Genomic DNA, 25,241 nt, shown 5'->3' with positions numbered 1-25,241 from the left:
TTTCATTATTAAAAATTTTATTATATATATAGTTATCGAAAGTTAGATTGTATTTGGACTATATAAATAAATATATACCCGAGAATGGACAGATTATTCACAAGTATATATATATATATATGTATGTATGTATGTATGTATATATATATGTATGTATATATATATATATATATATATATATATATATATATATATATATATGTATGTATACTCGAAAAGTAAAAATCAGACGGATTGGATAAAGCATTTGACCTGGAAATTTGGGATCTTCGAAACCTGGTGGTTGTTGGATGTATACTTCGCGATCTATCTCTCTGTGTAAGAATGCACATTTAACATCCATTTGGAATACTTTGAAATTCTTATGTGCAGCATATGCAAGAAAGATGCGAATTGCTTCAATTCGGGTAACTGGAGCATACGTTTCATCCTAATCGATTCCCTCTTGTTGTGAATATCCTTTGACTACAAGACGTGCCTTGTTTCGACAAATAATTCCTTGATCTTCAGTCTTGTTTCTGTATACCCATCTTGAACCTATAACAGTAACATCGGGTGGAGTAGGAACAAGATTCCATACGTCGTTTCTTTCAAATTGTGCTAGCTCTTCTTGCATAGCTTTTACCCAATCTGGATCTTTTATAGCAGAATGTATGGTTTTGGGTTCAGTTATGGTTAAGAAGGCTCCAAATAAACATTCATTTGTAGATGTGGCTCTAGTCGGAATGCCTGAGTTGGGATCTCCAATGATTTGGTCTGTAGGATGATTTATGGTCCACTTTATATAGCGATTCTCTTCCGCTATAATAATTGGAGTTTCAGTATCCCATTGTTCTTTTCCGGGTGTTTCATCTTGGAATAGGTTTGAAGTTTCCCCCATAAATGATGCATCGGGATTGTTTTGGCTATTTGCGAATGGGGTGTTCAAAGGAGGATTTGGTGTTTGTTCCAAAGAGGAAGTATGTGTTGGTGGTTCCCCCTCGAATTGATCTGCATCATTTTAGTTTGTTTGTGGAATAACTTCACTGGGTGTTCCTGTAAGGTCAATTGAAGTAGTTAGAAGTTCAGAATTGTAAACGGTTTTTGGTTGCTCAAAAAGTAAATCAAGATCGATTTCAATGTCTAGTCAGGAGAAGGTGTTTGTTGAATTGGATTTTGAAAAATATTTTCAATCATTTTAGAACCAGATGTTCACGATCCAATTTCCTGATATAAAATTCATCAAAATAAACATCGGTACTTTCTTCAATTACTCTTGTACGTTTGTTCAGTACTCGATAAGCAGCTGAAGAAAACGAGTAACCAAGGAAAATTCCTTCGTCCGACCTAGATTCAAATTTTGAAAGGTGATCTTTACTGTTCTTTACGAAGCATCGACAACTAAAAATACAGAAAAATTTGATGTTTGGTGTTCGGTTGTTAATGACTTCATATGGGGTTTTATGAAGATGTTTATGGATTAAGGAATGATTTTGAGTGTAGCAAGCTGTGGCTATTGCTTCTTCCCAGAAGTATTGTGGCAGATCAGCAAAGATAAGCATTGATCTTGCAACTTCACATAAAGTTCGATTCCTTCTTTCGACAACACCATTTTGTTATGGAGTGTATGGGGCTGAGAAGTTATGTTCAATTCCTTTTTCTTTGAGAAATGAATCTAGAGTCTTGTTTTTGATCTCTAAATCATTATCACTTTGGATTCTTCGAACAGGTCGTTTGAGCTTGAGTTCGATTTGTTTAATGAAGTTGATCATCTCTTCAAGTGCTTCTGATTTTAGTCTTAAGAAAAAGACCCAAGTAAAGCGCGAGAAACCGTCAACGACAACAAGAATGTACTTCTTCCTTTGTATGGTTTGGGTTTTGGCAGGGCCACAAAGGTCTATATGCAACAATTCTAGTGGCTCAGATACAATAGATTCTGAGATGCTTTTGTGAGTGGATTTGGAAAGTTTTCCTTTTTCACATGCGACACAAAGAGTTTCATTATCAAGCTTCAGAAGTGGTAGCCCTCGAACAAGATCATTGTCGATCAATTTGTTGATGTACCCAAAGTTTAGATGGGAAATGCGGTGGTGCCATAACCAACTAATATATGTTGGGGCTTTAGATAAGATCCATGTCAAGTGGATACATATTTCCGGCACGGTCATAATCAACTATAACATCTTTGGTTTTGGCGTCCATGATCAAGCTTCGTTGTTTGGTGAACAAAACTTCAAGATTGTTATCACACAGTTGAGAAACACTGATGAGGTTGTGTTTCAGGTCATCGACGAAGGCAACTTTCTTTATGGTGAATTTACCATTTGTTATGTTTCCATAACTGTCACACCCCGAAACCGAAGGTGGAAACGTTCCGGGGCGGAGGATGTCATGTAAAGTTTCACAACCAATGTACATAGCAAGCATAGTAAACGCAAAACATTACATTACATAAGAATGTTTACATTTGTTTGAAAGCAAGGTAATACAGTTTTACATATACATTAGTATAACAAAATAGAGACGAGACTTCTATACGCTCCGTCTTGCTCCAAAAGATTGCAGGACACCTGTCTAATGAGGACCTGAGAATACAAGCAGTTTTAAAAATATCAGCATAAAGTTGGTGAGTTCATAAGCGGTTTGTTTCTAGTAAAAGAACAAGTTTCCTTTGGTTTTTTGAAAGAGTTGTTATCCAAGAAAATCCCATATTTTCTTATAAAAAATGTTTAGTTATCCATTTGTTACACAACTTGGTTAAGAACAGTTAAGTTATCCCAGGAAAAAACCCTTATTTTCGTTAAAAGTTGGTGGTTGGTTATCGATTCGGAATGAAGTGTACAAGTATCTACCATACTTTTAGCATTTAAGTGAAGTTTCCAGAAAGCCTGGTTATCCTTGAAAAGTGCGTTAGTTTTAACACGTATATAAAACTATTAAGTAGGTAGTAAACTAATTCCTAAGATTATTAATTTACTAAGTTCTTTATTTGTAACGCCTGTGTTTCCGGGCTTGCCATTTTTAGCAATGTAATAGTCTAGGTTAACCTCTGTAAACCGTTTTGAAATAATAAGATTTTATTATTTAAGTATTGTGTGTTTTGTGCTTAATTGCTTAATTATGTGGTTTGATTAATTAAGAATAAAAAATAAGCGTCAAAATTTAAGTGTAAAATGAACTTAATAACTTTGATTAATGTTGTAGTAGTTGAAACGAGGTTTCTGAATATATATAGAACACCCAAATCTGACTTCGTATGAGGAAGTTATGATTTATCGAAGTTTCGGCTTAGCGGTATGCAGCCTGTTTTACTCGATTTGAGATCAAGGGGTTTTTAGCCGAAGCAATCTAAATGAGAATCGAAGATCTCATTGTTGGTATCAAAGCGATAAAAAGTTAGGCGAGAACGGACGTCAAACGAAGAAGTTATGAATTTATAACGAAGTTTTTCTGTCGCGGCCTATTAAAAATAAATATTAAAAACAAATAATAAAAATTAGCCAACGAAGTCTAAACGAAAGTTGTAGATCGTAGTCTCACCTTTCCGTGGATATAAAGAACGTCGAAAATAGTGTTCGTATGAAGAAGATATGAATTTCCGAAGTTTGATAAATAATTTGTATTTATTTTTAAATAAAAAATCCGGCATTATCTGAAGCCGAGTCAGCGGTCCGATCCGACTTACGCCCCGCGTAAGCGAGTACACCCCGCGTACTCCGAAGAGTGTCGACACTTCGGATGACGCATGCCATGACGACTTCGGAGCCCTGTACGCGGGGCGTACAGGCATACGCCCCACGTACTCTGAGGCTCCAGCCTCCTATAAATAGGATCTGAAGGCAGCCGAGCCTTTTGCTCATTTTCTCTCTTCTCTCCCCCGTTTTGCATCGTTTTGCGTGCCAGAAATATCCCAAAGCCCCGGTATCATACTCTATCCCCGAGGCAAGTCCCGAGATCCCGAAGATCCCGAAGATCCCGAGCCGAAGCTCTGACCGCGAGAAGTTCGATTTTTGAAGAGATCTTCCAGATCTGCTGAGGATTACTACTTCTGCAAGTCGTAGTGCTGTCCGATCGTCTTCTGATCAAGTGAGTGTGTAGTTACTTCTTTTAAACGCATAATTATGAAGTATTTTATACGGAATACGTATTATGTGTATAATTTTGTGTTTATATGTGTGAATGTGTATTCACTTTCTTCTAACTCATAAATATGATTTATTCTATATGAGATATGTGTTATGTGTGTGTGTGCCTCATCTGTTATGTGAAATATGTGTTGATTAAAGCATGCTATACAGGTTTTTAAACTATGTATACAAATGTATATTTTTATCTACTAATATGTTGGGTAGAACATGGGTAGATAGTTGGTGTGTAATAAAAAGATGAGAGGCCTCGTTGTTGGTTGATCTAGTCATCTAGCGGAGTTTAGATGACAACCACATACTTTTCTAGATAGTCTTGTGGAAACATTAGCAGGTTCGCCACCTGTAGGTGTTAATGAACTTGGGTGTTCATTCGCTGCACTCCATCCCCCTCATGGTTGCCTTATTTGACTTATATTGCTGAGGTACCCCCGAAGCATGTGTTGTCGCCCCGATGAAATATTCTTAGACTAGGTCCCTTATGTTAGTTGTTTTAGGGACATTAAAGTGAGAATAACGGGAATGGGTAATTGGGTTATTGTTGGTTGGTGAAAATTAAATATGATATTTATTGTGGGTTGAAAACCCTACATGCTCACCAGGCTCCCAAGCCTGACCCACTCAGTTTTAAATTGTATTACAGGAAGTGGCGGAAGGGCATGAGATGGATGAACCATCAAGTTGTTTTGTTTACACGTCGGCATATGTTTATATATGTTAAAAGACTTGTAATGTATTCGTTTATGCTTATTGGTCTGTATCGGAACATGACACCTCGAGTTTTGATTATAATGAAAATACATTTCTTTTATGAAATGCTTCGGTAAACATTGTTTTATCATGTTTTGTTTTTGGGAACAAATTCCGCAACTATTTCAAATCAAAAGGATTTACTCTGAAAATATTTAAAAGCATAAATGAAAATCGGTCTTTTCTGGCCGAGATTTTGGGGATGTCACAGTTGGTATCAGAGCATTAGTTTAAGCGAACTAGGAATTTGTAGGATTTCTAGACTTAAACTTAGAATGCTAAGTGGAATTTTGAGATGTGTATCTGTTGTGTTTTAGACACGAGCACTAGTTTATTTTAGGAAAGTTGCCTAAAATGATTTTGTGTGCTAAATATTATATGTTGCCATATATGATATTATTTGTTCGGATCTATGGTCTGTTGCCGACCGGATCTAGAAACCTTATGTGTGTAGGATTCTAAGCGTACGTCTACGATATTAGAACTAGCATGTAAACGTTTCGGAGTGATAAGGATGATTTGATTATCTATCATGATTGAGGATCTAATTTCACCTTATTCATTGTGTAGATCAAAATGGTGAGAACAAGAAGTGGAGTTGGAAATGCTGACGAAAACAGGAATCAACCACCAGTGATTCAGCCAATACCTGTCGTAGCAGCAGCACTTGAGCCAATAACCATGGCTGGTGTGCAATTGATGATTCAGACGATGTTGGATCGTCAGATGGATGAAACTAGACGGTTGCTTCAACAGAATCGTGAAGAACTGTCGATTCGTGTGGAAGATCCTGAATTAAACGAAGGGCACTCGGAAGGTGGAAACTTCAGTGGGTCTGTTGGTTCAGCCAACCCACTGATAGTTAGGAAAGATAACCGTGAAGGAAGGAATGATGGAATGGGATGCAAGTACAAGGACTTTTTGACTTGCAAACCATCGACCTTCAATGGAAAGGAGGATCCGATTGGGGTTATGGATTGGATCTCCGAAATGGAGCTAGCCTTCATGGCTTGTGGCTGCAGAGGTAAATTGCAGACTATCTATGCCGTGCGTCAATTCCGAGGTGGAGCCGTTCATTGGTGGCACACTCTAGGGAAGACTTTGAGCCCTAACGAGCCACTGCAATTGTCATGGGCAGATTTCTTGGTGCAGTTTAAGAGCAAGTTCTGCTCGGCTCAAAATCTGTTGGAATTGGAGAACAAGTTCTTGACATTGACGAAAGGCAGCATGTCAGTTGATGAATACACCAATAACTTCACCGATAAGATGGAGTTTGCCTTGCGTATCGTTCCAGATGAGCTGACAAAGGTGGACCGGTATGCGAAGGGACTTCCATGGGAGTACGAGGTGCCAGTACGTCAGGCACTTACTCTAGACGCAGCTATCTGGGCTGCCAAGTCTGTTGAGAACATGATCAAGGGGAGAACCACCGACAAGGTTGATGTTGGTGAGAAAAGAAAGTTTGAAGGAACATCTGGTTCCGGTAAGAAAGGAAAATTTTCGAAATCTGATTCGAAAAAGTTGGGGGAAAAGGAGGCAAGGCGAAGTGGTGTGATAAGTGTAAGAAAAAGCACTTTGGGAAATGTAGCGAGGATGTGACCTGCTACAAGTGTGGAAAGGTCGGACATTTTGCCAATGAATGTCCGAACAACAAAAGGATGTGTTTTGGGTGTAATGAAGAGGGGCACATTTTGAAAGACTGTCCGAAGAAGAAGGAGGCAGCAAAGCCCGACATTCCACCAAAGCCGAAGGCGAGAGCCTTCCAGATGACACTTGAGGCTGCGAAAGATGAAGCTGATGTCGCTTCAGGTACCTTTCTCATAAATGAATTACCTGCTCATATATTGTTTGATTCTGGAGCCAACTACTCCTTTATTTTGCATGAGTTTGGTAGAAAGCTAGCTTTGCCTGTTGATAAACTAGATAATGCTTTATTAGTCGAAGTAGCTAGTGGCAAGTTTGTACCTATTAGCCATCGTATGAAAGACATCTTAATCGACCTTAATGGGAATAAGTTTCATGAGGCGTTATTGCCTATCGAACTTAATGGTTTCGACATCGTCTTGGGAATGGATTGGCTTAGCGCCAATGATGCCGAAATTTTATGCAAGAAAAAGATAGTTAAAGTAAACCCGCCTGGAAAAGATTCGTTTATGGTGTATGGGGACAAACGGCGAGTGAATTCTGGGATCATTTCTCTAATGAAAGCCAGAAAGTGTTTGACCAAGGGATGTACATCATATTTAGCGTTTGTAATTGATGCTAAGAAAGAAAAGAAGGTGATGCAGAGCATTCTAGTAGTGTGTGATTATCCGGAAGTATTCCCCGAGAATCTTCCTGGATTACCACCTGATAGACAAGTGGAGTTCAGAATAGACTTGTTACCAGGAACCACGCCAATAGCAAAAGCACCTTATCGATTAGCACCGACGGAGATGAAGGAGCTGATGATGCAACTTCAGGAGTTATTGGACAAAGGTTTCATTAGACCTAGTTCATCGCCTTGGGGAGCTCCGGTGTTATTTGTAAAGAAGAAAGATGGAAGTATGAGAATGTGCATCGATTACAGAGAGCTGAACAAGGCAACAATAAAGAATAGATATCCATTGCCGAGGATTGATGACCTGTTTGACCAATTGCAAGGTTCGAGCTATTTCTCGAAGATCGATCTTAGGTCAGGATATCATCAGCTAAAAGTAAGAGAGCAAGATATCGAGAATACTGCATTCAGAACTAGATTTGGACACTATGAGTTCTTGGTTATGTCGTTTGGACTAACCAATGCTCTGGCAGCGTTCATGGATTTGATGAATCAGGTTTGTAATCCTTTCCTTGATAAATCCGTGATAGTGTTCATAGACGACATTCTGATTTACTCGAAAAGCCAGGAGGAGCATGGCAGACACTTGCGAGAAGTGTTAGAAGTTTTGAAGAAGGAGAAGTTGTATGCAAAGTTCTCCAAATGTGATTTTTGGATTCGAGAAGTCCAATTCTTGGGTCACGTGGTCAACCAAGATGGGATAATGGTTGATCCAGCGAAGATCGAAGCTGCGATGAAGTGGTAACAACCGAAAAGTCCCACGGAGATTCGAAGCTTTTTAGGATTAGCCGGATATTACCAAAGGTTTATCCAAGGCTTTTCTTCGATTGCTACTCCATTGACAGCTTTGACCCACAAAGGAGCTACTTATGCTTGGAGTGATAAGCATAAAGAAGAAGCTATGCGAGGCACCGATACTTTCTCTACCCGATGGAGTTGAAGACTTCACTGTTTATAGCGATGTGTCTGGTGTTGGATTGGGTTGTGTTTTGACCGAAAGAGAAAAGCTGATAGCATATGCGTCTCGACCGCTGAAGGAGCATGAAAAGAATTACCCGACTCATGATTTGGAGTTGGCAGCGGTAGTTTTCGCTCTGAAAATATGGAGGCATTACCTTTATGGCACGAAGTGCAAACTTTTTACTGATCATAAGTGTCTCGAATATCTCTTTAATCAGAAAGAATTGAATATGAGGCAACGACGTTGGCTAGAATTACTTAAAGACTACGACTGCGAGATACTTTACCATCCCGGTAAAGCTAATGTTGTTGCTGATGCTCTCAGTCGAAAGGTCAGTCTTGAAAGGAAAAGGCCAAGAGCGTTGAGAATTGAAGTGGTCTCGACTATTTTGGAAAGTATAAAGAAAGCTCAAAGCGAAGCTTCTGAGAGGAATGACCGAAAGGAGGAACGTTTGGGTAAAACGTTGGTGTTTGGTACTAACGGTCATGGACTGAAGGTATTCCAAGATCGTATTTGGGTACCTAAGTCAGGAGGAATTAGAGATCTTCTGATGGAAGAAGCTCATAAAACCATGTACTCAATTCATCCGGGTAGCACTAAAATGTATAGGACCTGAAACCCTACTACTAGTGGCCGACGATGAAGCTTGATGTTGCAAAGTATGTGGCCGAGTGTGTGACTTGTGCGAGAGTCAAGACACAACATCAGAAACCTTACGGGAGTTTAGAGCCTTTACCTGCGCCTATGGGTAAGTGGGAAGACATTGCTATGGATTTTGTCACTAAACTGCCCAGAACAAAGAATGGTCACGACATGATTTGGGTGGTCGTTGATCGATTCACTAAGAGTGCGCATTTCATAGCAGCCAAGGAGAAATGGTCTATGGAAAAGCTTGCGAATTCTTACATGAAAGAAATTGTGAGGCTTCACAGTGTTCCGTTAACGATTGTATCGGATCGTGATAGCCGTTTCACCTCAAGGTTTTGGAAAAGTCTACAAGAGGAAATGGGTACCAAGTTATGTTTAAGTACAGCTTACCATCCGCAGACTGATGGTCAGAGTGAAAGAACAATACAAACACTTGAAGATATGCTGAGAGCATGTACCTTGGAATTCCTAGGTAATTGGGATGAACATTTACCGTTGGTAGAATTTTCCTATAATAATAGTTTTCACTCGAGCATTAAGATGGCACCTTATCAAGCTTTGTATGGACAGAAGTGTCGTACGCCGTCTTGTTGGCTTGAGGCTGGGGAAAAGCAGTTTATGGGACCGGAGATGGTTCATCAAACTGCTGAAAAGTTGAAAATAATTAGGGAAAGAATGTTACCAGCTCAGGATCGTCAAAAGAGCTATGCTGACAAGAAGCGAAGACCGATGACTTTTGAGGTTGGAGATTCGGTTTTGCTTAAAGTCTCGTCGTGGAAGGGACTTATAAGATTTGGTAAAAGGGGAAAATTGAGTCCAAGGTTTATTGGACCGTTTAAAGTTCTTCAGATGGTTGGGAACCAAGCTTACAAGCTCGAATTACCCGAAGAACTGAATGGAATTCACAAACCTTTTCATGTGTGTTATTTGAGGAAGTTCACGGGAGAAGTTCCCGATATAATTCCAATTTCTGAATTGAGAATTGATGAAAACAAAAGGTTGATTGAAGAACCAGAGGCAATTGTTGACCGAAAGACTAAGAAGTTGCGATGCAAAATGGTTGGGTTAGTGCTTGTCCGATGGAAACACACGAATGGGTCGAATCTCACCTGGGAGACGGAGAGTGACATGTTGAGTCACTATCCGCATTTGTTTGTTGATGTGTGATTCCGGGGATGGAATCATTCTAAGGTGGAGAGAATTGTAACGCCTGTGTTTCCGGGCTTGCCATTTTTAGCAATGTAACAGTCTAGGTTAACCTCTGTAAACCGTTTTGAAATAATAAGATTTTATTATTTAAGTATTGTGTGTTTTGTGCTTAATTGCTTAATTATGTGGTTTGATTAATTAAGAATAAAAATAAGCGTCAAAATTTAAGTGTAAAATGAACTTAATAACTTTGATTAATGTTGTAGTAGTTGAAACGAGGTTTCCGAATATATATAGAACGCCCAAATCTGACTTCGTATGAGGAAGTTATGATTTATCGAAGTTTCGGCTTAGCGATATGCAGCCTGTTTTACTCGATTTGAGATCAAGGGGTTTTTAGCCGAAGCAATCTAAATGAGAATCGAAGATCTCATTGTTGGTATCAAAGCAATAAAAAGTTAGGCGAGAACGGACGTCAAACGAAGAAGTTATGAATTTATAACGAAGTTTTTCTGTCGCGGCCTATTAAAAATAAATAATAAAAATAAATTCAAAATTAGCCGACGAAGTCTAAATGAAAGTTGTAGAGCGTAGTCTCACCTTTCCGTGGATATAAAGAACGTCGAAAACGGAGTTCGTATGAAGAAGATATGAATTTCTGAAGTTTGATAAATAATTTGTATTTATATTTAAATAAAAAATCCGGCATTATCCGAAGCCGAGTCAGCGGTCCGATCCGACTTACGCCCCGCGTACTCCGGAGAGTGTCGACACTTTGGATGACGCATGCCATGACGACTTCGGAGCCCTGTACGCCCCGCGTACTCCGAGGCTCCAACCTCCTATAAATAGGATCCGAAGGCAGCCGAGCCTTTTGCTCATTTTCTCTCTTCTCTCTCCCGTTTTGGATCGTTTTGCGTGCCACAAATATCCCGAAGCCCTGATATCATACTCTAGCCCCGAGGCATGTCCCGAGATCCCGAAGATCCCGAGAAGTGCAGTTCCCGAGCCGAAGCTCTGCCCGTGAGAAGTTCGATTTTTGAAGAGATCTTCCAGATCTGCTGAGGATTACTACTTCTGCAAGTCGTAGTGCTGTCCGATCGTCTTCTGATCAAGTGAGTGTGTAGTTACTCCTTCTAAACGCATAACTATGAATTGTTTTATACGAAATACGTATTATGTGTATAATTTTGTGTTTATATGTGTGAATGTGTATTCACTTTCTTCTAACTCATAGATATGATTTATTCTCTATGAGATATGTGTTATGTGTGTGTGTGCCTCATCTGTTATGTGAAATATGTGTTGATTAAAGCATGCTATACAGGTTTTTTAAACTATGTATACAAATGTATATTTTTATCTACTAATATGTTGGGTAGAACATGGGTAGATAGTTGGTGTGTAATAAACAGATGAGAGGCCTCGTTGTTGGTTGATCTAGTCATCTAGCGGAGTTTAGATGACGAATACTTTTCTAGATAGTCTTGTGGAAACATTAGGAGGTTCGCCACCTATAGGTGTTAATGAACTTGGGTGTTCATTCGTTGCACTCCATCCCCCTCATGGTTGCCTTATTTGACTTATATTGCTGAGGTACCCCCGAAGCATGTGTTGTCGCCCCGATGAAATATTCTTAGACTAGGTCCCTTATGTTAGTTGTTTTAGGGACATTAAAGTGAGAATAACAGGAATGGGTAATTGGGTTATTGTTGGTTGGTGAAAATTAAATATGATATTTATTGTGGGTTGAAAACCCTATATGCTCACCAGGCTCCCAAGCCTGACCCACTCAGTTTTAAATTGTATTACAGGAAGTGGCGGAAGGGCATGAGATGGATGAACCATCAAGTTGTTTTGTTTACAATTCGGCATATGTTTATATTTGTTAAAAGACTTGTAATGTATTCGTTTATGCATATTGGTCTGTATCGGAACATGACACCCCGAGTTTTGATTATAATGAAAATACATTTCTTTTATGAAATGCTTCGGTAAACATTGTTTTATCATGTTTTGTTTTTGGGAACAAATTCCGCAACTCTTTCAAGTCAAAAGGATTTACTCTGAAAATATTTAAAAGCATAAATGAAAATCGGTCTTTTCTGGCTGAGATTTTGGGGATGTCACATTATTACTTAAAAGTAAATCTCCATTATCTAAGTTGCAAGTTCTATAACCATACGATAAACTAGATATGGCAAAAGGAAGGCCAATATCATTTATGACTTTTGTCACCCGTAGACTAGCCGGTCCCACTATAGCTAGCAGCAAGGTGCGGGGTAGTCAGCCACGTATTGATCTATACACCCAAGTCACGCTCTCCTTCTAAGAGATTCTGGTTACAGGGGCGGTCCTCCACTTGCGTATCTCTGTGGAGTGTTACAGAGGACGTGTCTCCAATCTTAAGAATAACGAATTTGCAGGTAATAATGCGGAAAATCATGTTTTAAATTCTAGTTACATGGGTGGTCCTCCACTCACATATCTTTGTGGAGTGTTTCAGAGGACGTATCAAAAGTTCTAAGATTAATGATTTTAACAGGAGAAAATGACAAAAATAGCCAATTACACTAATTGCATTACAAAAATAGCCAAAAAAAATCGAGATTACATATATAGCCACCCATTTCGCAGATGAGAAGGTCCCATCTGCGAAATGGGCTTCTCATCTGCGAAAGTACAAGTGCCTGAAGCATAGTTGTGCTTTAGGCACTTGTACTTTTGCAGATGAGAATTTTTTTTTTTAATTTTTTTGGTATAAATAGGGGTAATTTCGCAGATGGAATAGGTCCCATCTGCGAAATCCTCTGATCCTATATGCGAAATGATGCAATATTTTTTTTTTTTTTTAAGGTTGACTACGAAATGAATTGGTTTGACTACGAAATGGGCTTTGCTATATAAAAACTTTTGTAGAAAAAATATCATTTTGGTTGTTATTTGGTTTGTGAAATACTCTCTATCTCTACAATTTGCTCAAAAAATGATTGAATATTTGGTTTGTCTTGTAACCGGTGGGAGATGGCAAGTTAATGGAACTAATCTGGAATACATATGTCCACAGAGAGGTATTTCTGAACTTGCTTTGATATTTTCTGAGTATATTAGTTATAGTGATTTTGTATCTATGGTAAGAAGCAAAATTGGTTTGTTAGACAAATATAGAATTAGTCTTCGTTTCCACCATCCTGAATTAAATTATTATATAGCTATAGTTGAAGACGTGGATGTTAGAATGTTGATAAACGTAATCAAATGTAGTGGAGGAAGGGCTGTGAAAGTGTTTGTGGTGGTTGATGAAGTTGAGGAGGTTAATGGGGGCGGTGAAATTGGAAACGAAGTTGTTGGTAATTTATGCAGTTTTAAAGGGAGCAAACACACATGTTCTTCAACATTGTTGCAACCTAATCATCGACAAGCAAACAAATATGTTTTGGGTGAATATGTTGCTGATGTTTTGGCTGAAGACTATAGTAGAGTTTATCGGGGAAAAGAAATTGTTAATGATATTAATGCTCAATTGAATATCAATATCTCATACCATCAGGCATGGCGTGCGAAGCAATATGCATTGTTGTCGTTAAGGGGTACGAAAGAGGATTCTTTTACCAAACTTCCGGCGTATTGTCACAACTTGGCCAAACATAATCCGGGTACTGTCACACATATTAAAACAGATGCTGATGATCGGTTTGAGTTTTTGTACGTCGCACTCGGTTGCTCGGTTAGTATTATCATGTCCTAATTTTTTTTTAATATTTATTTTGGTGTATTTGAATAGATATACAATGTATTGTAGGTACGAGCTTTTGTCAATTTTTGTAAGCCGACCCTAGTAGTAGATGGAGCTCACCTAAAGGGCGAGTTCAAAGGTACCATGCTACTTGCAGTTTCTAAGGACGGACAAAATCAAATATTACCGGTTGCATATGGTATATGCAAAAATGAGTGTACTGATTCTTGGACATGGTTTTTTCAAAAACTACGTGATTGCATAGGAAATATGCAGGAGCTTACAATTATATCTGATAGGTCTCCATCTATAGCAACATCCGTTGCCAACATTTTTCCTCACGCTCATCATGGAATATGTGGTGTCCATTTGTATTTCAACATAGTATCTAGATTCGGCAAGAGTAAGACGGTTAAAGGAATTTTTTGGGAGGCGTGTAGGGCGTACACAGTTGATGCTTTTGATGCTGCCATGGATGTTATGAAAAAGACAAAAGAACCAGTATGGGAGTACTTAAAAAGTATAAATCCAGAAACCTGGTCAAGGGCACATTTTAAAGGGAACCGATACAATCTTATGTCGTCCAACAGTGCGGAGTCTATAAATGCATTATCTAGACACGCACGTAAGGTGCCAATACTTATGTTGATTGATTTTTTTCGTGCTACAATGCAACAATGGTGGTTTCAAAGACGTAACTTTGCAGGTATTACGTAAATTTGTAATATTAATGTTTTATTAGTTTCGATGTTATTGATTTTAACTTCTTCATTTTGGCTGTTTTTTTAGCGGAAGCAACAACAACACTTACCCCTTGGGCGGATGAAGTTGTAAAAGAAAACAAGAAAATTTTTACCAAATGGGATGTTCGCATGATCTCAAATACGAAATGCGAGGTCAAAAAGGGGGCACAAAATGTGATTGTTGATTTTCAACATATGACATGTACATGTAGGCATTGGCAACTTGATGGGATACCTTGTGGTCATGTCATAAGATGTTTAACAGTGAACAATTACCAAGACTGCTCGAGGTTTGCATTAAATGCTTACTTTACCGAAACACTGAGGAAAACATATGAGGAATCAATAAACCCTCTGCCGAAGCCATCCGAATGGGAGATCCCCGATGATTTGATGATTGTTAAGCCACCTATAATGGATAAACGTCAGCCAGGCAGGCCAAGAAACACAGACCGCATTCCATCCCAAGGCGAGGGTCCAATTATAAAAGAGTGTTCTACATGTGGTCAACTAGGACACACAAGAAATAATTGTACTGGAAGGGCGTCTGGTAGCAAAGTAGGTCACATAATTTCTACTGCAGAAATGGCATATAATATTGGTGGTTCAGCGGGTTGCTCACAAACCCATAACGCTGATTTTGATATAAAACAACCTTGAAATTAAGAGTAATGACGAGTTGTTAGCTTATTATGTATTGTAATATTTTTATTAACTCTTACAAGACATTGCTATGCTTTCATATTTTAGTTAAGTTTGTTGATTATAACAATGAATGAAGCCTTTATATTATAAAATATAGTTTGCAGATTTATTTTAACAGTTACAACATGTTATTTAAAAAAAAACAACAAACGATCCTTTGGCAACCTAATCTGTTTCATGATAATATTACAACAACTTTATAACTAATTTTTAAACTCAGGGAACTGCAACGGGTACTTCTCTTTCTCCATTGTTATATAGTCATCCCTAATTCTCATTTTGTCTTCGAAACGATCCTTTTTTACCATAATGTGTATCAACTGCTCATCCTTCTCAGCAAGCCATTTTTCAGTCGTTTTGATTGCCTTCTTACTCTTTTTTATCCAATCTTTATTCTCTTTGATTTTGTTTTTATTGAGGTCAATCCATTCTTCAGCTTGTTTGCATTCCGAACCTATATCATTAGCAAGTTGAGTGAGAATTCGGGATGACTCTTTGTCCTCTTCTTGTTGTGCTTCAGCCTTCTTTAATTCTTCAAAATTTTCATGTGACATATATGACCCGGCTGAAGAGGGTGTAAAAAAAGGGTCTACCGAATCACAGTAGTAACAATCTACTTCGTTGCATTAGCAAATTTCGAATTTGTGTGAGGAACTCATAATAAAATCGATGTTGTATTAAACTGGAGCAATAAGTGGTATTTATACATACTAGACAGTAATGAGAAGTCCAACTTTGAAATGATTAGACAGTAATGACAAGTCACTGTAGTAACCTGCACATCCCAGTGGGTCCCTTAAGTGACAAGAGATAAATGACAGTTTGACATCACAAAACACTACATAAAGCTGAAATTCGTAGTCCAAATATAACCATTTCGTAGTCAAAGTATTATTTCATAGTCTATTTATTTATATAAATAGATGTTTAAGATCTATAAACCAAACACCCAAATCACCTAAACGAAACGAATTCCCATTATTAGAAATGTTGTCGAATGCAGCAAGTTCTTCGAATGAAGTACCTGGTTCCAATTCTGAAAGGCCATGGACGACAAAGGAGGTGTTAGTTCTAACACGGTGCTGGCTAAGTGTTAAGGATGGTGAACCGTTACTTGCTCCCCCGCATTGGCTAATTGGTGATGAATGGAGTCGCATCACATCTTCGTTTAACCATGAGATGGGAGAAGGGAAAAAAAGAGAAAAATCAGATGTTGTTACTAAGTGGACGGATGTAAAGGAGGAAGTGACATGGTTCAATCGAGCATGTAGTTATGCGAAACGTAACAATGTTCGTTGTCGTGACGAAGAAGAGTTCTTGGAAGTTGTTACAGAGTTTTACATCTATGAGCATGAAGGCAGAGACTTCGAATATGAGGAAATTTGGAAGGTTGTTAGAGATAAACAGTATTTCAAGTAGACCGCTCTAATTTGTGTTAAGAATAAGCCATGGACTTGTGTTTTACGTTAATGCTTTGTTCGTATTATGTCGTTTTTTTCATGTAATTGTTGTGATGTTTTAATGGTTCATGGAATCTTGTTACTAATGTATTCTAAATATTTTTGATAACTAATGCAATGGCCATTTATTAACTCAAGTTAATCATACGAGTTTCTCACATAATAAACTAAAATATATATATTAACTCAACTTAATCATACGAGTTTCTCACATACTAAACTAAAATATATTTTAAACATATGAAATACATACGAATTACATACGAAATACATGAAAATAACCTAGTACTCACATAATAAACTAAAATAGATTTTAAACAAACGAAATACATACGAAATACATAAGAAATACATGAAAATAACCTAGTACATGAAAATAACCTAGTACTCAAATAATAAACTAAAATAGATTTTAAACAAACGGGATATATTTCAAAATATTCCAAGGGGCTTCAAACTGGAATTCCAACCCGTTACTTAATGACTTGTATTCCTCCTTAGCAGCTTCCAAGATGACATCCTCAGTAGCATTTAAACGGGTGTCGTCAATTTTGGTATAAAGATCGTTGAATAATAGAACTTCGGTTTTCATTTCATACCATCTTGCTAAGATGTCTAGTTCGTCACGATCGTTTCTTGTAGCCATTCGGTTTTCAGCATTGAAAATATTTGTTAGACGGCTCCAAAACATTGGATCATTCAACTTGCTTGTCTTGTACACATGAATATAAGCATGTGTAAGAACCAAGAACTCTTCATTGCTCCATGATATAGAAGTCATTTGGATTGAAACAAAGAGGGTAGAATCTAAAAAACAATATTTGAACAACTATATTGGTTAATTTAATAACGTTTTGCATGTAACTTAGGGTCAATTTATAGTAGTTTCTACACAAAATCGCAGTTCAAACTTCTAATATGTCTGCAATTCATAGTCAAAATTAACTGACGAATGCAGTGTACTATACTTATAACACAACAGATCACTGTTCGAGTTGACAATTCATCCCCGGTTGAATGACAACACAATACATTGCTGTTTGAGTTGACAACTCATTGCACCAGGAAAGTAAGGAGTCGTTATAAATAGATTTCAATATCCGTTGTAATTGTATTCTATTACTTCCCTCCTTGCAATTATGGACTCACCACATATATGGAGGAACGCAGAGGAGGTCGCTTTGGTTCAAGCTTGGATTACAACTGTAGAGGTGGATTTTCCACCGGGTCCCCCACAAGTTCGTGCTGGATCATTTTGGTCTCGTGTCTGTCATTTGTTTCACCATTTAATGAACCGCACTCAATATCGAAGAAGAAGAGATGTCAAAGCGAACTTTTTGGATATGAAAATGAAGGTGAAACAATTTCAACGTATTTATAACGAGTTGGATAACGAACATGCAAATACGGATGAAGACATTCTACGGCACGTGGCTTTGGAACTATACCGCTTTCAATACGATGGTAGCGAGTTTACCCACTTAGATGCATGGAATGTTTTAAAGAATGTCCCTTATTTCTAATATGCATGTTGGTTAAGTTAATTGTTTTTCGTTATTTAAGTTGCTTGTTGTTGTATGTGTCTAGTCGTTACTATTTAATAAACGTCCATTTCTTTTAATGTATGTTGTTCCCTCAATAGCCAATATTTAGAAAGCAATAAAATAAAACCGGGGTACATAAATAACTAACACATAATACGACATAAAAAATAAACTGGGTACATGGATAACTAATACGTAACACAGCAGTAAAATAAAAACGGAGTACATAAAAAACTAATACATAATACTACATAAAACATAAATGTGCTACATGAATAACTACTGCATTGAGGGAGGTAACAGGACCACCGTTTCATTTGGTATTTCCCAATGCTCATATGATGGTATACCATTCACCAACTCAGATCCATATGCAACTCGATACACATAATTAGTGAACTTGTATTCAACCATTCTCTGAATGGACTCAGATGTACGGGTTCTTAGACATGCTATAGCGTGGCCACATGGTATACCGCTTTTTTGCCATTTACCACAACTACATACCCTTCGTTCAAGTTGTACGTTGCTGGTGGCAAAAGTGTCATGGACTTCAAATGTATCCCCATATAAACGTTTTGCATTACAATTGTAAGACTTGCTGAGACTTTTTTGAACCTTACTCTCAACGTAAGGGGTCAACCCACCAGACAACCTCCCTGTAAAATTTGATATTTTAATAAAAATAGCAGCACAATAAAAAATACAAAATATAACAATCTCCCTTACCAGCCAGTTCGGCCTGTTCAGCATACTTTGATTTTATCGACGTGGTGGTTAACTCAATTATCGTTGTTATAGGAAACTCACATGAGGATATAATTTGCAAAATTTCAGGGACGTCAATCGATTTAACATTGTAACATATTTTTGGGAAAAATGCTCTTGTCCATTTTGAAATCGGTATATCGTCAAGCCAGTAAATTGGACTCATAAGCAAGGTGCAGAAAGGTGGTTGCCTACATGTACTTTGCAACCTTTCGAAACACAAGTAAAAATCATCAACGCTATATGCATTGCATGACTTCCAAAACAACGATTCGACTTCCGTATTGTTATGTCCGATAGACTCACGTATCTTTCGAGCTATATCTTTAGGACAATATCCATGATAGGAATCCGGGTAGGCACTGTCAACACCAAAGTCTATGTTATCACACATGTTGCTTATGAAACCAACCTCTGTGTCCTCACCTAAACAATCTCTTAACCTCATCATGAACCATCTCCATGATTCTTCACACTGTAAGGTTCCCAAACCAAGTGCTAAGAGTAGTGGCTCATGATTTCCATCTAAAGCCACTGCGAAGTACATTGTTGTCAGAAAGCTCCCAAGAAGGGGTAAATAACCCACATGTATCAGCGGTATCATGCACCTAAGGAAGGTACGAATCTACATAAAAACGAACACATATTAGTGTTATGTAAGAATTAATCAACATACATTACCATGAAATATTGTATAACTCAATAAAAGAAGTATGTTATACCACGCAACCTAAAGCCACAAAACAGAATTGAAAGCGATTGTTATCGATTTTCTTAATGGCTGTGAAGGTATTAGGATTTGTTCTTTGAAGGTTATGCAAGAAAATTGGTAGTTGAGAAAAGGTTCTTTGGCTGTGACTACTCATTTTCAATACCGATAATTGTGCTCTACAATGATCACACAAATGGAATTATAAATAGAAGATATTGTATCTCTACTGATCAAAATTCATAGTTTAACCCTTTAAATTCGTAGTTGAACATTTTGAATTCATAGTCAAACCAGTTCATTTCATAGTCAAATTTCACTGACCGACATGACAATACTACAAAATGTACTTGTCTGCATTTCATAGTTGAACATTTTGAATTCATAGTCAAACCAGTTCATTTCATAGTCAAATTTCACTGACCGACATGACAATACTACAGAATGTACTTGTCTGCATTTCATAGTTGACCTTTTTGAATTCATAGTCAAACCAGTTCATTTCATAGTCAAATTTCACTGACCGACATGACAATACTACAGAATGTACTTGTCTGCATTCCATAGTTGAACTTTTTGAATTCATAGTCAAACCAGTTTATTTCATAGTCAAAAAGAATTGTCCGTAATATGATTTATTCTATAAATGGGTGTCACTCATTATGAAAAAATTTAACTGAGAAAGTAACTCCGATTTAAAAGAATAAGAAGGCTAATGGCATACTGCAAGTGTGGAGGAGAACGTATCGTTAGGATTTCGGGTACAGCTAAAAACCCAGGAAGATTGTTGTACGCTTGCCCGTATTTGGTATCATGTTCTTACCGTCATTCAAATTTAAACCCTCGTGTTTACATGACACAAATTTATTTTCTTACTGTGGATATTAAATTTAACAGGGACCAAAATGCGGGTTTATCAGTTGGGTTGATGAAGAGAAGGACCAATCTTCTATGGTAATAGCTAAAGTAGCTAACTCTAATAAGCTCTTTCAATCAGAAAATAAGAAGTTAAAGATAGCGTTGGTTTGTAGTTGGGAGTTGTTCTTGGCAGTTCTTGTTTACAAGTTGTAAGCTTTTCAATATTGTTTTTATGGTTTTGAAGTTGTTAGGTCAATAAATTGTTGTATTTGTAACGTTAAAACAAATGTTGTGGTCGTTCTTATGTTGAATTTATTGATAAGTAATTACTAGGTCATTAAATTGTTGTAATTATCGTAACGTTATATTTTTTGTCATCCGTTGAGTAAACTCTAAAGATAAACTAATAATGAAATCCAACATTAATTTGTATATACATTTATATAATCCAACTACAGAGGAGCAAGACTAGACCCCCAAATAATTTTTGCCATCCGGAGACGGAACTCTAAAGCTGCGTTCTTTGGGTCAATAAGAACACGTATTGGTTGACCTGAAACCAATTGCTCCATAAACATACAAAGAAAAACACCGCAATCTCCCAAATGACTAGTTTGTTGGGGAACGTTTTCTTCATAAATGAATTGCATATTCAATGGAATCCTTGGGATGTTCCTCCGCGCCCAATACTTAATCTTGTCCAAATAATTTGCCACCCGACGTTCAAATTTGGAAAAGATTCCTTCGGATTGGAATTTTTCATAAGCACCTCTACCAAGACTGTCATAAATATGCACTTCCATTGACGCTAATCGTAGTTCCCCAAATAGCCAATGATTAGGGGATGAATGAATCGGCAATAAGACCTGTATAAGGATCAGAAAATAAAATTATGTTTATTTACATCACAATACAAAAACATCACAATATAAAAACATAACAAAAAAACGATATTATTTTCAATATAAACTATTAAGTTTACCGTATCAACATCCCACCAAGAAACCATGAAGTTGGGGTATGTAGCAATACCAGCCATAAACGCCCTCCAGTCCTGTCCTTCTTCCAAAGCATGAGAAACAAAAAAATTTGGAGGCATTATTGTATGTCGGTCGCTCTCAAACCGTCTCTCCATCAAAAGTCGGTACCAAATGGTTATATGCTGTATACATGATACTTTTGTTATTGACTAAAAAACAATTAACTTTTAAAAGAATTAATTAACAATTTATTTACCGCTGACTCCAACCATCCGTCGTGTGTATGCCCAAACAATGAGCTCCAAAAATCTCTATCTAACACGAAATTAAACAAACGATGTTGCACATCGTATGAATGCAATACATAATTTTGGATGACATCCTCACCGCCTGCTACGTAAGGTTGCAGGCGCAACCTGGAGAAGTCATGAGCAACACCAAAAACTAGAGGAGGAACGGGGCTTGTTGATTTCATACCAACCTTCTTTTTTGTTCTTCTTTTTTGTTTCGGTGTCGTGTGCAACTAAAAACAATATTCAAATGTTTAAATGTATATCTTTCAGATAATTCACATAAACATAAAATCAACAGTTTATAAATAAAACGAATACCTCGGTGTAAGGAGTGCATAAAAATTGTGATGGTTTTCGACTCCTAGGTTTATCGGGTGTAACTTCTTTGTCATCATCATCATCATGAAAATAATCTACATTTCCCATTATTATAAGTTCGTCTTCATCCGGCACATCATCATCAAATTTGTTCCCTGCATTGTCATTCCTCTCCTCCCACTCCTACATTAAAGATAATACTTTATACTTAATAACGAAATACACATAATTTAATAAGCAATAATATCTAAATAAACAAAATATTAATATTAATGTAACTATATAATAACCTCTTTAACTTCACTATAATCGTTTACATCACACACATCATCATCAAATTTGTTCCCCGCATACTGAGTACTCTCCTCCAACACCTACATTAAAAATATAACTTTTTACTTAATAGCAAAATACTATTTATTAAAAAGTAATTATTAAAATCGTAAAGGTAACATCTATAACAACCTTGTCGTCTTGAGTATCACCAAAAACATTTTGAGTTGTATTGTTTTTATTCATCACTTCATCTTGCACAACCTATATTTTCAAATATAAAATATGAACACAGGTATTCATATATGTTAATAAAATTTAATAAATAATGTAGCGTGTAACTAACCTGTTCATCATAATTTCTTTGTGACACTGTCGGTTCCTCAAAAATAATGTCATTCCAAAATTGTTCATTATTCACTTCTTCAAAAAAAACCTCTGTAGGTTTTTGTTGATTCATAAACACATGCTGCTCCAGTGCATGTACCCGTTTCAACAACTCGTCTAGATTGTGTTTCCCACTGCCCCGACCTCTACCATGAGAGCGACCACTGGACGACATACTAGACGAAGATTCGTCTTGTCTCCTAAAATGGTCCCGTACTGGGGATGGAACTGCTTTCCCTTCACCATATACATACTCTTGAAATGACATATAATAAAAAGATGTCATCTCACCATCACCCGGTAACATGTTTTGTCTTGGTGGTAGCCCCTCCTAAAAAATTAAACATATTAAAAATGCATATAAAACTATAATAATCAACTTTATTAATAATAAACAAAATATTTTTAAACCTGCATCTTTGACCAAATCTTTTTCACGTCAACCCATTTCAATTTTTTTGTTCCGCTCCATCTTTTCATCCGAGGCAAGTCTTTATTTTTTCTCAATGCAAATCCACATGCACGAATAGCCGGAATCATCTCATATATCCATATCTACAATTTTGTACAATAACAGTAATAAAAGTTAAAATTAAAATAAAAAATATAACAATAAAACAATTTAAATATAAGAAAATTTTTATACCCTAATTGGAGCCGTAAATCCTGAGACGGAATACTTTAAAGTTTGACCACGCTCAGGAAGTGATAAATAATGATGTATCTTATTCCACGTATCCTCAAGGTCAACATAAGTAAAATCCCATAGATAGCTACCCCAAGCGAAGCTAACAAAACAAAAAAAAAAAAACAAAATTGATTATTATATAAATTATAACTTTAATAAAATAGAACTTTTAACGTAAAGAAAATATACCTATTCCAGAGATCCAAATTCTCAGCCAAATAAAACCAATCTTGTGGCACCCGATCGTTAACTTCTTTGCCCAAAAAACCTTCACACAAAATGTATATCAAACATACTCTAACTGCATCAAGGTCGTCAAGTGCTAGGAATGTTTGATTTAAAATTAAACTTTTCAGGTCGCCGATTTTCACCGAACTATTAGTATGGTCCGGAAATAGCCGTTCACGCAGTAAACATCTTTTTTTACTGCTTATTAATTTTTCCGACCCTTTTCTCCCAATGTTTTTTGGATACTCCCCATAATTGAAGCCGGTAATCAAACAAAACTCTTCCGGCCCATAAACCATTTTGGTATTGCCTACTCGAAAATATAAACGTTTTATTCCATCTGGAGATAAAACAGGGTCCGGCCGGATCTGATGAAGGAACATTTTATGAAACAATAAAGCGTCCCCTTGTAAACGAGGGACATCAATAAAATAGCCAAAGACGGTATTTCTGAAAATAGCACGTCGGGCATCATCTAAAACTTCAAAGACTTCCCATATGTTACCGCCAGAGCCTTTTAGGTTCGCAAAGGCTTTCGTATTCATTAAACTAAAATCATGCTGCAAAAAAAAAACACAAAAACAAATTAGATAACTAAAAAATATTTTTTTTTAAATATATGATTATGAACTGCAAATACTTTCTTAATTACTAATATATATATTTCCCTGATAAAAAACAATAACATACACATATATAAACAATTTTCCAAGTTATACAACAAATATATTTACGATAGAAAACAATATCATACATAATTATATAAATATTTTCAACTTAAACATATTTTCAACTTAAACAAATTTTCAACTTAAACGACAAATATATAAACAATTTTTATCTTTCTAATTAAAACTAACATTATATAACCATATAAACAAAAAAATTTAAAAATAAAATGACAACCAAACTAACAATTTTGCAAGTTATACGACTACTTTATACAAAATTTTCAACTTATACGACAAATAAAAGCAATTTCTAACAATATATATATACGACAAATTTTCAACTTATACAAATGTTATACGACAAATATATATACAAACAACTATTTTGCAGTTTATATAAACAATTATAGGATAAAAATTTACAAGATTTCAGGTTATACAACAACTAAAAAAACTACAAAAATAACAAATTGTAAACATTATCTACGCAGTCTCTACTTGTCTCTACTTGCATTTAAACTTCAAGTATACTAAAAATATACTAAAACTATCAAACACAACAAAATTAACTTTAAAAAAAAAATAACTTTAAACATTAAAAGAGTTAAAATTTAACCATATTTGCGGGATTGTTGACATAATCCTCCATTTTCTTCAAAAACTAGCCAAAATTCCGAGAGAAGCCCAAAGTTAGAGAGAGTTTTTGTGTAGAGAATGGTGAAAATGAAAAAAAAAAAAAAAAAAAAAAAAAAAAAACGTTTTTATACCTAAAAATCACCCATTTCGTAGATGAGAAGGTCCCATCTACGAAATGGGCATCTCATTTGCGAATGTACAAGTGCCTGAAGCATAGTTGTGCTTCAGGCACTTGTACATTCGCAGATGAGATGCCCATTTCGCAGATGGGACCTTCTCATCTGCGAAATGG

At 36.6% G+C, this 25,241-nt stretch overlaps 1 protein-coding gene across 1 annotated transcript; it reads right to left on the bottom strand.

Moving 5' to 3' along the window:
- Positions 1-23,229: 23,229 nt before the first annotated feature.
- LOC128128451 (uncharacterized) lies at positions 23,230-25,034 on the bottom strand. Its single transcript, XM_052767400.1, has 3 exons — positions 24,930-25,034; positions 23,604-24,202; positions 23,230-23,514 (listed from the first exon to the last, which is right to left on the bottom strand). Exons 1-3 carry the CDS (start codon positions 24,960-24,962, stop codon positions 23,367-23,369), a joined length of 780 nt encoding a protein of 259 aa, XP_052623360.1. The 5' UTR covers positions 24,963-25,034; the 3' UTR covers positions 23,230-23,366.
- Between the last annotated feature and the right edge of the window lie 207 nt (positions 25,035-25,241).

This window comes from Lactuca sativa, chromosome 9, assembly GCF_002870075.4.
Source record: "Lactuca sativa cultivar Salinas chromosome 9, Lsat_Salinas_v11, whole genome shotgun sequence".
NCBI lineage: Eukaryota > Viridiplantae > Streptophyta > Magnoliopsida > Asterales > Asteraceae > Lactuca > Lactuca sativa.
Note: the sequence above shows the minus strand (reverse complement) of the source record. Positions and strands in the feature narration are given on the sequence as shown.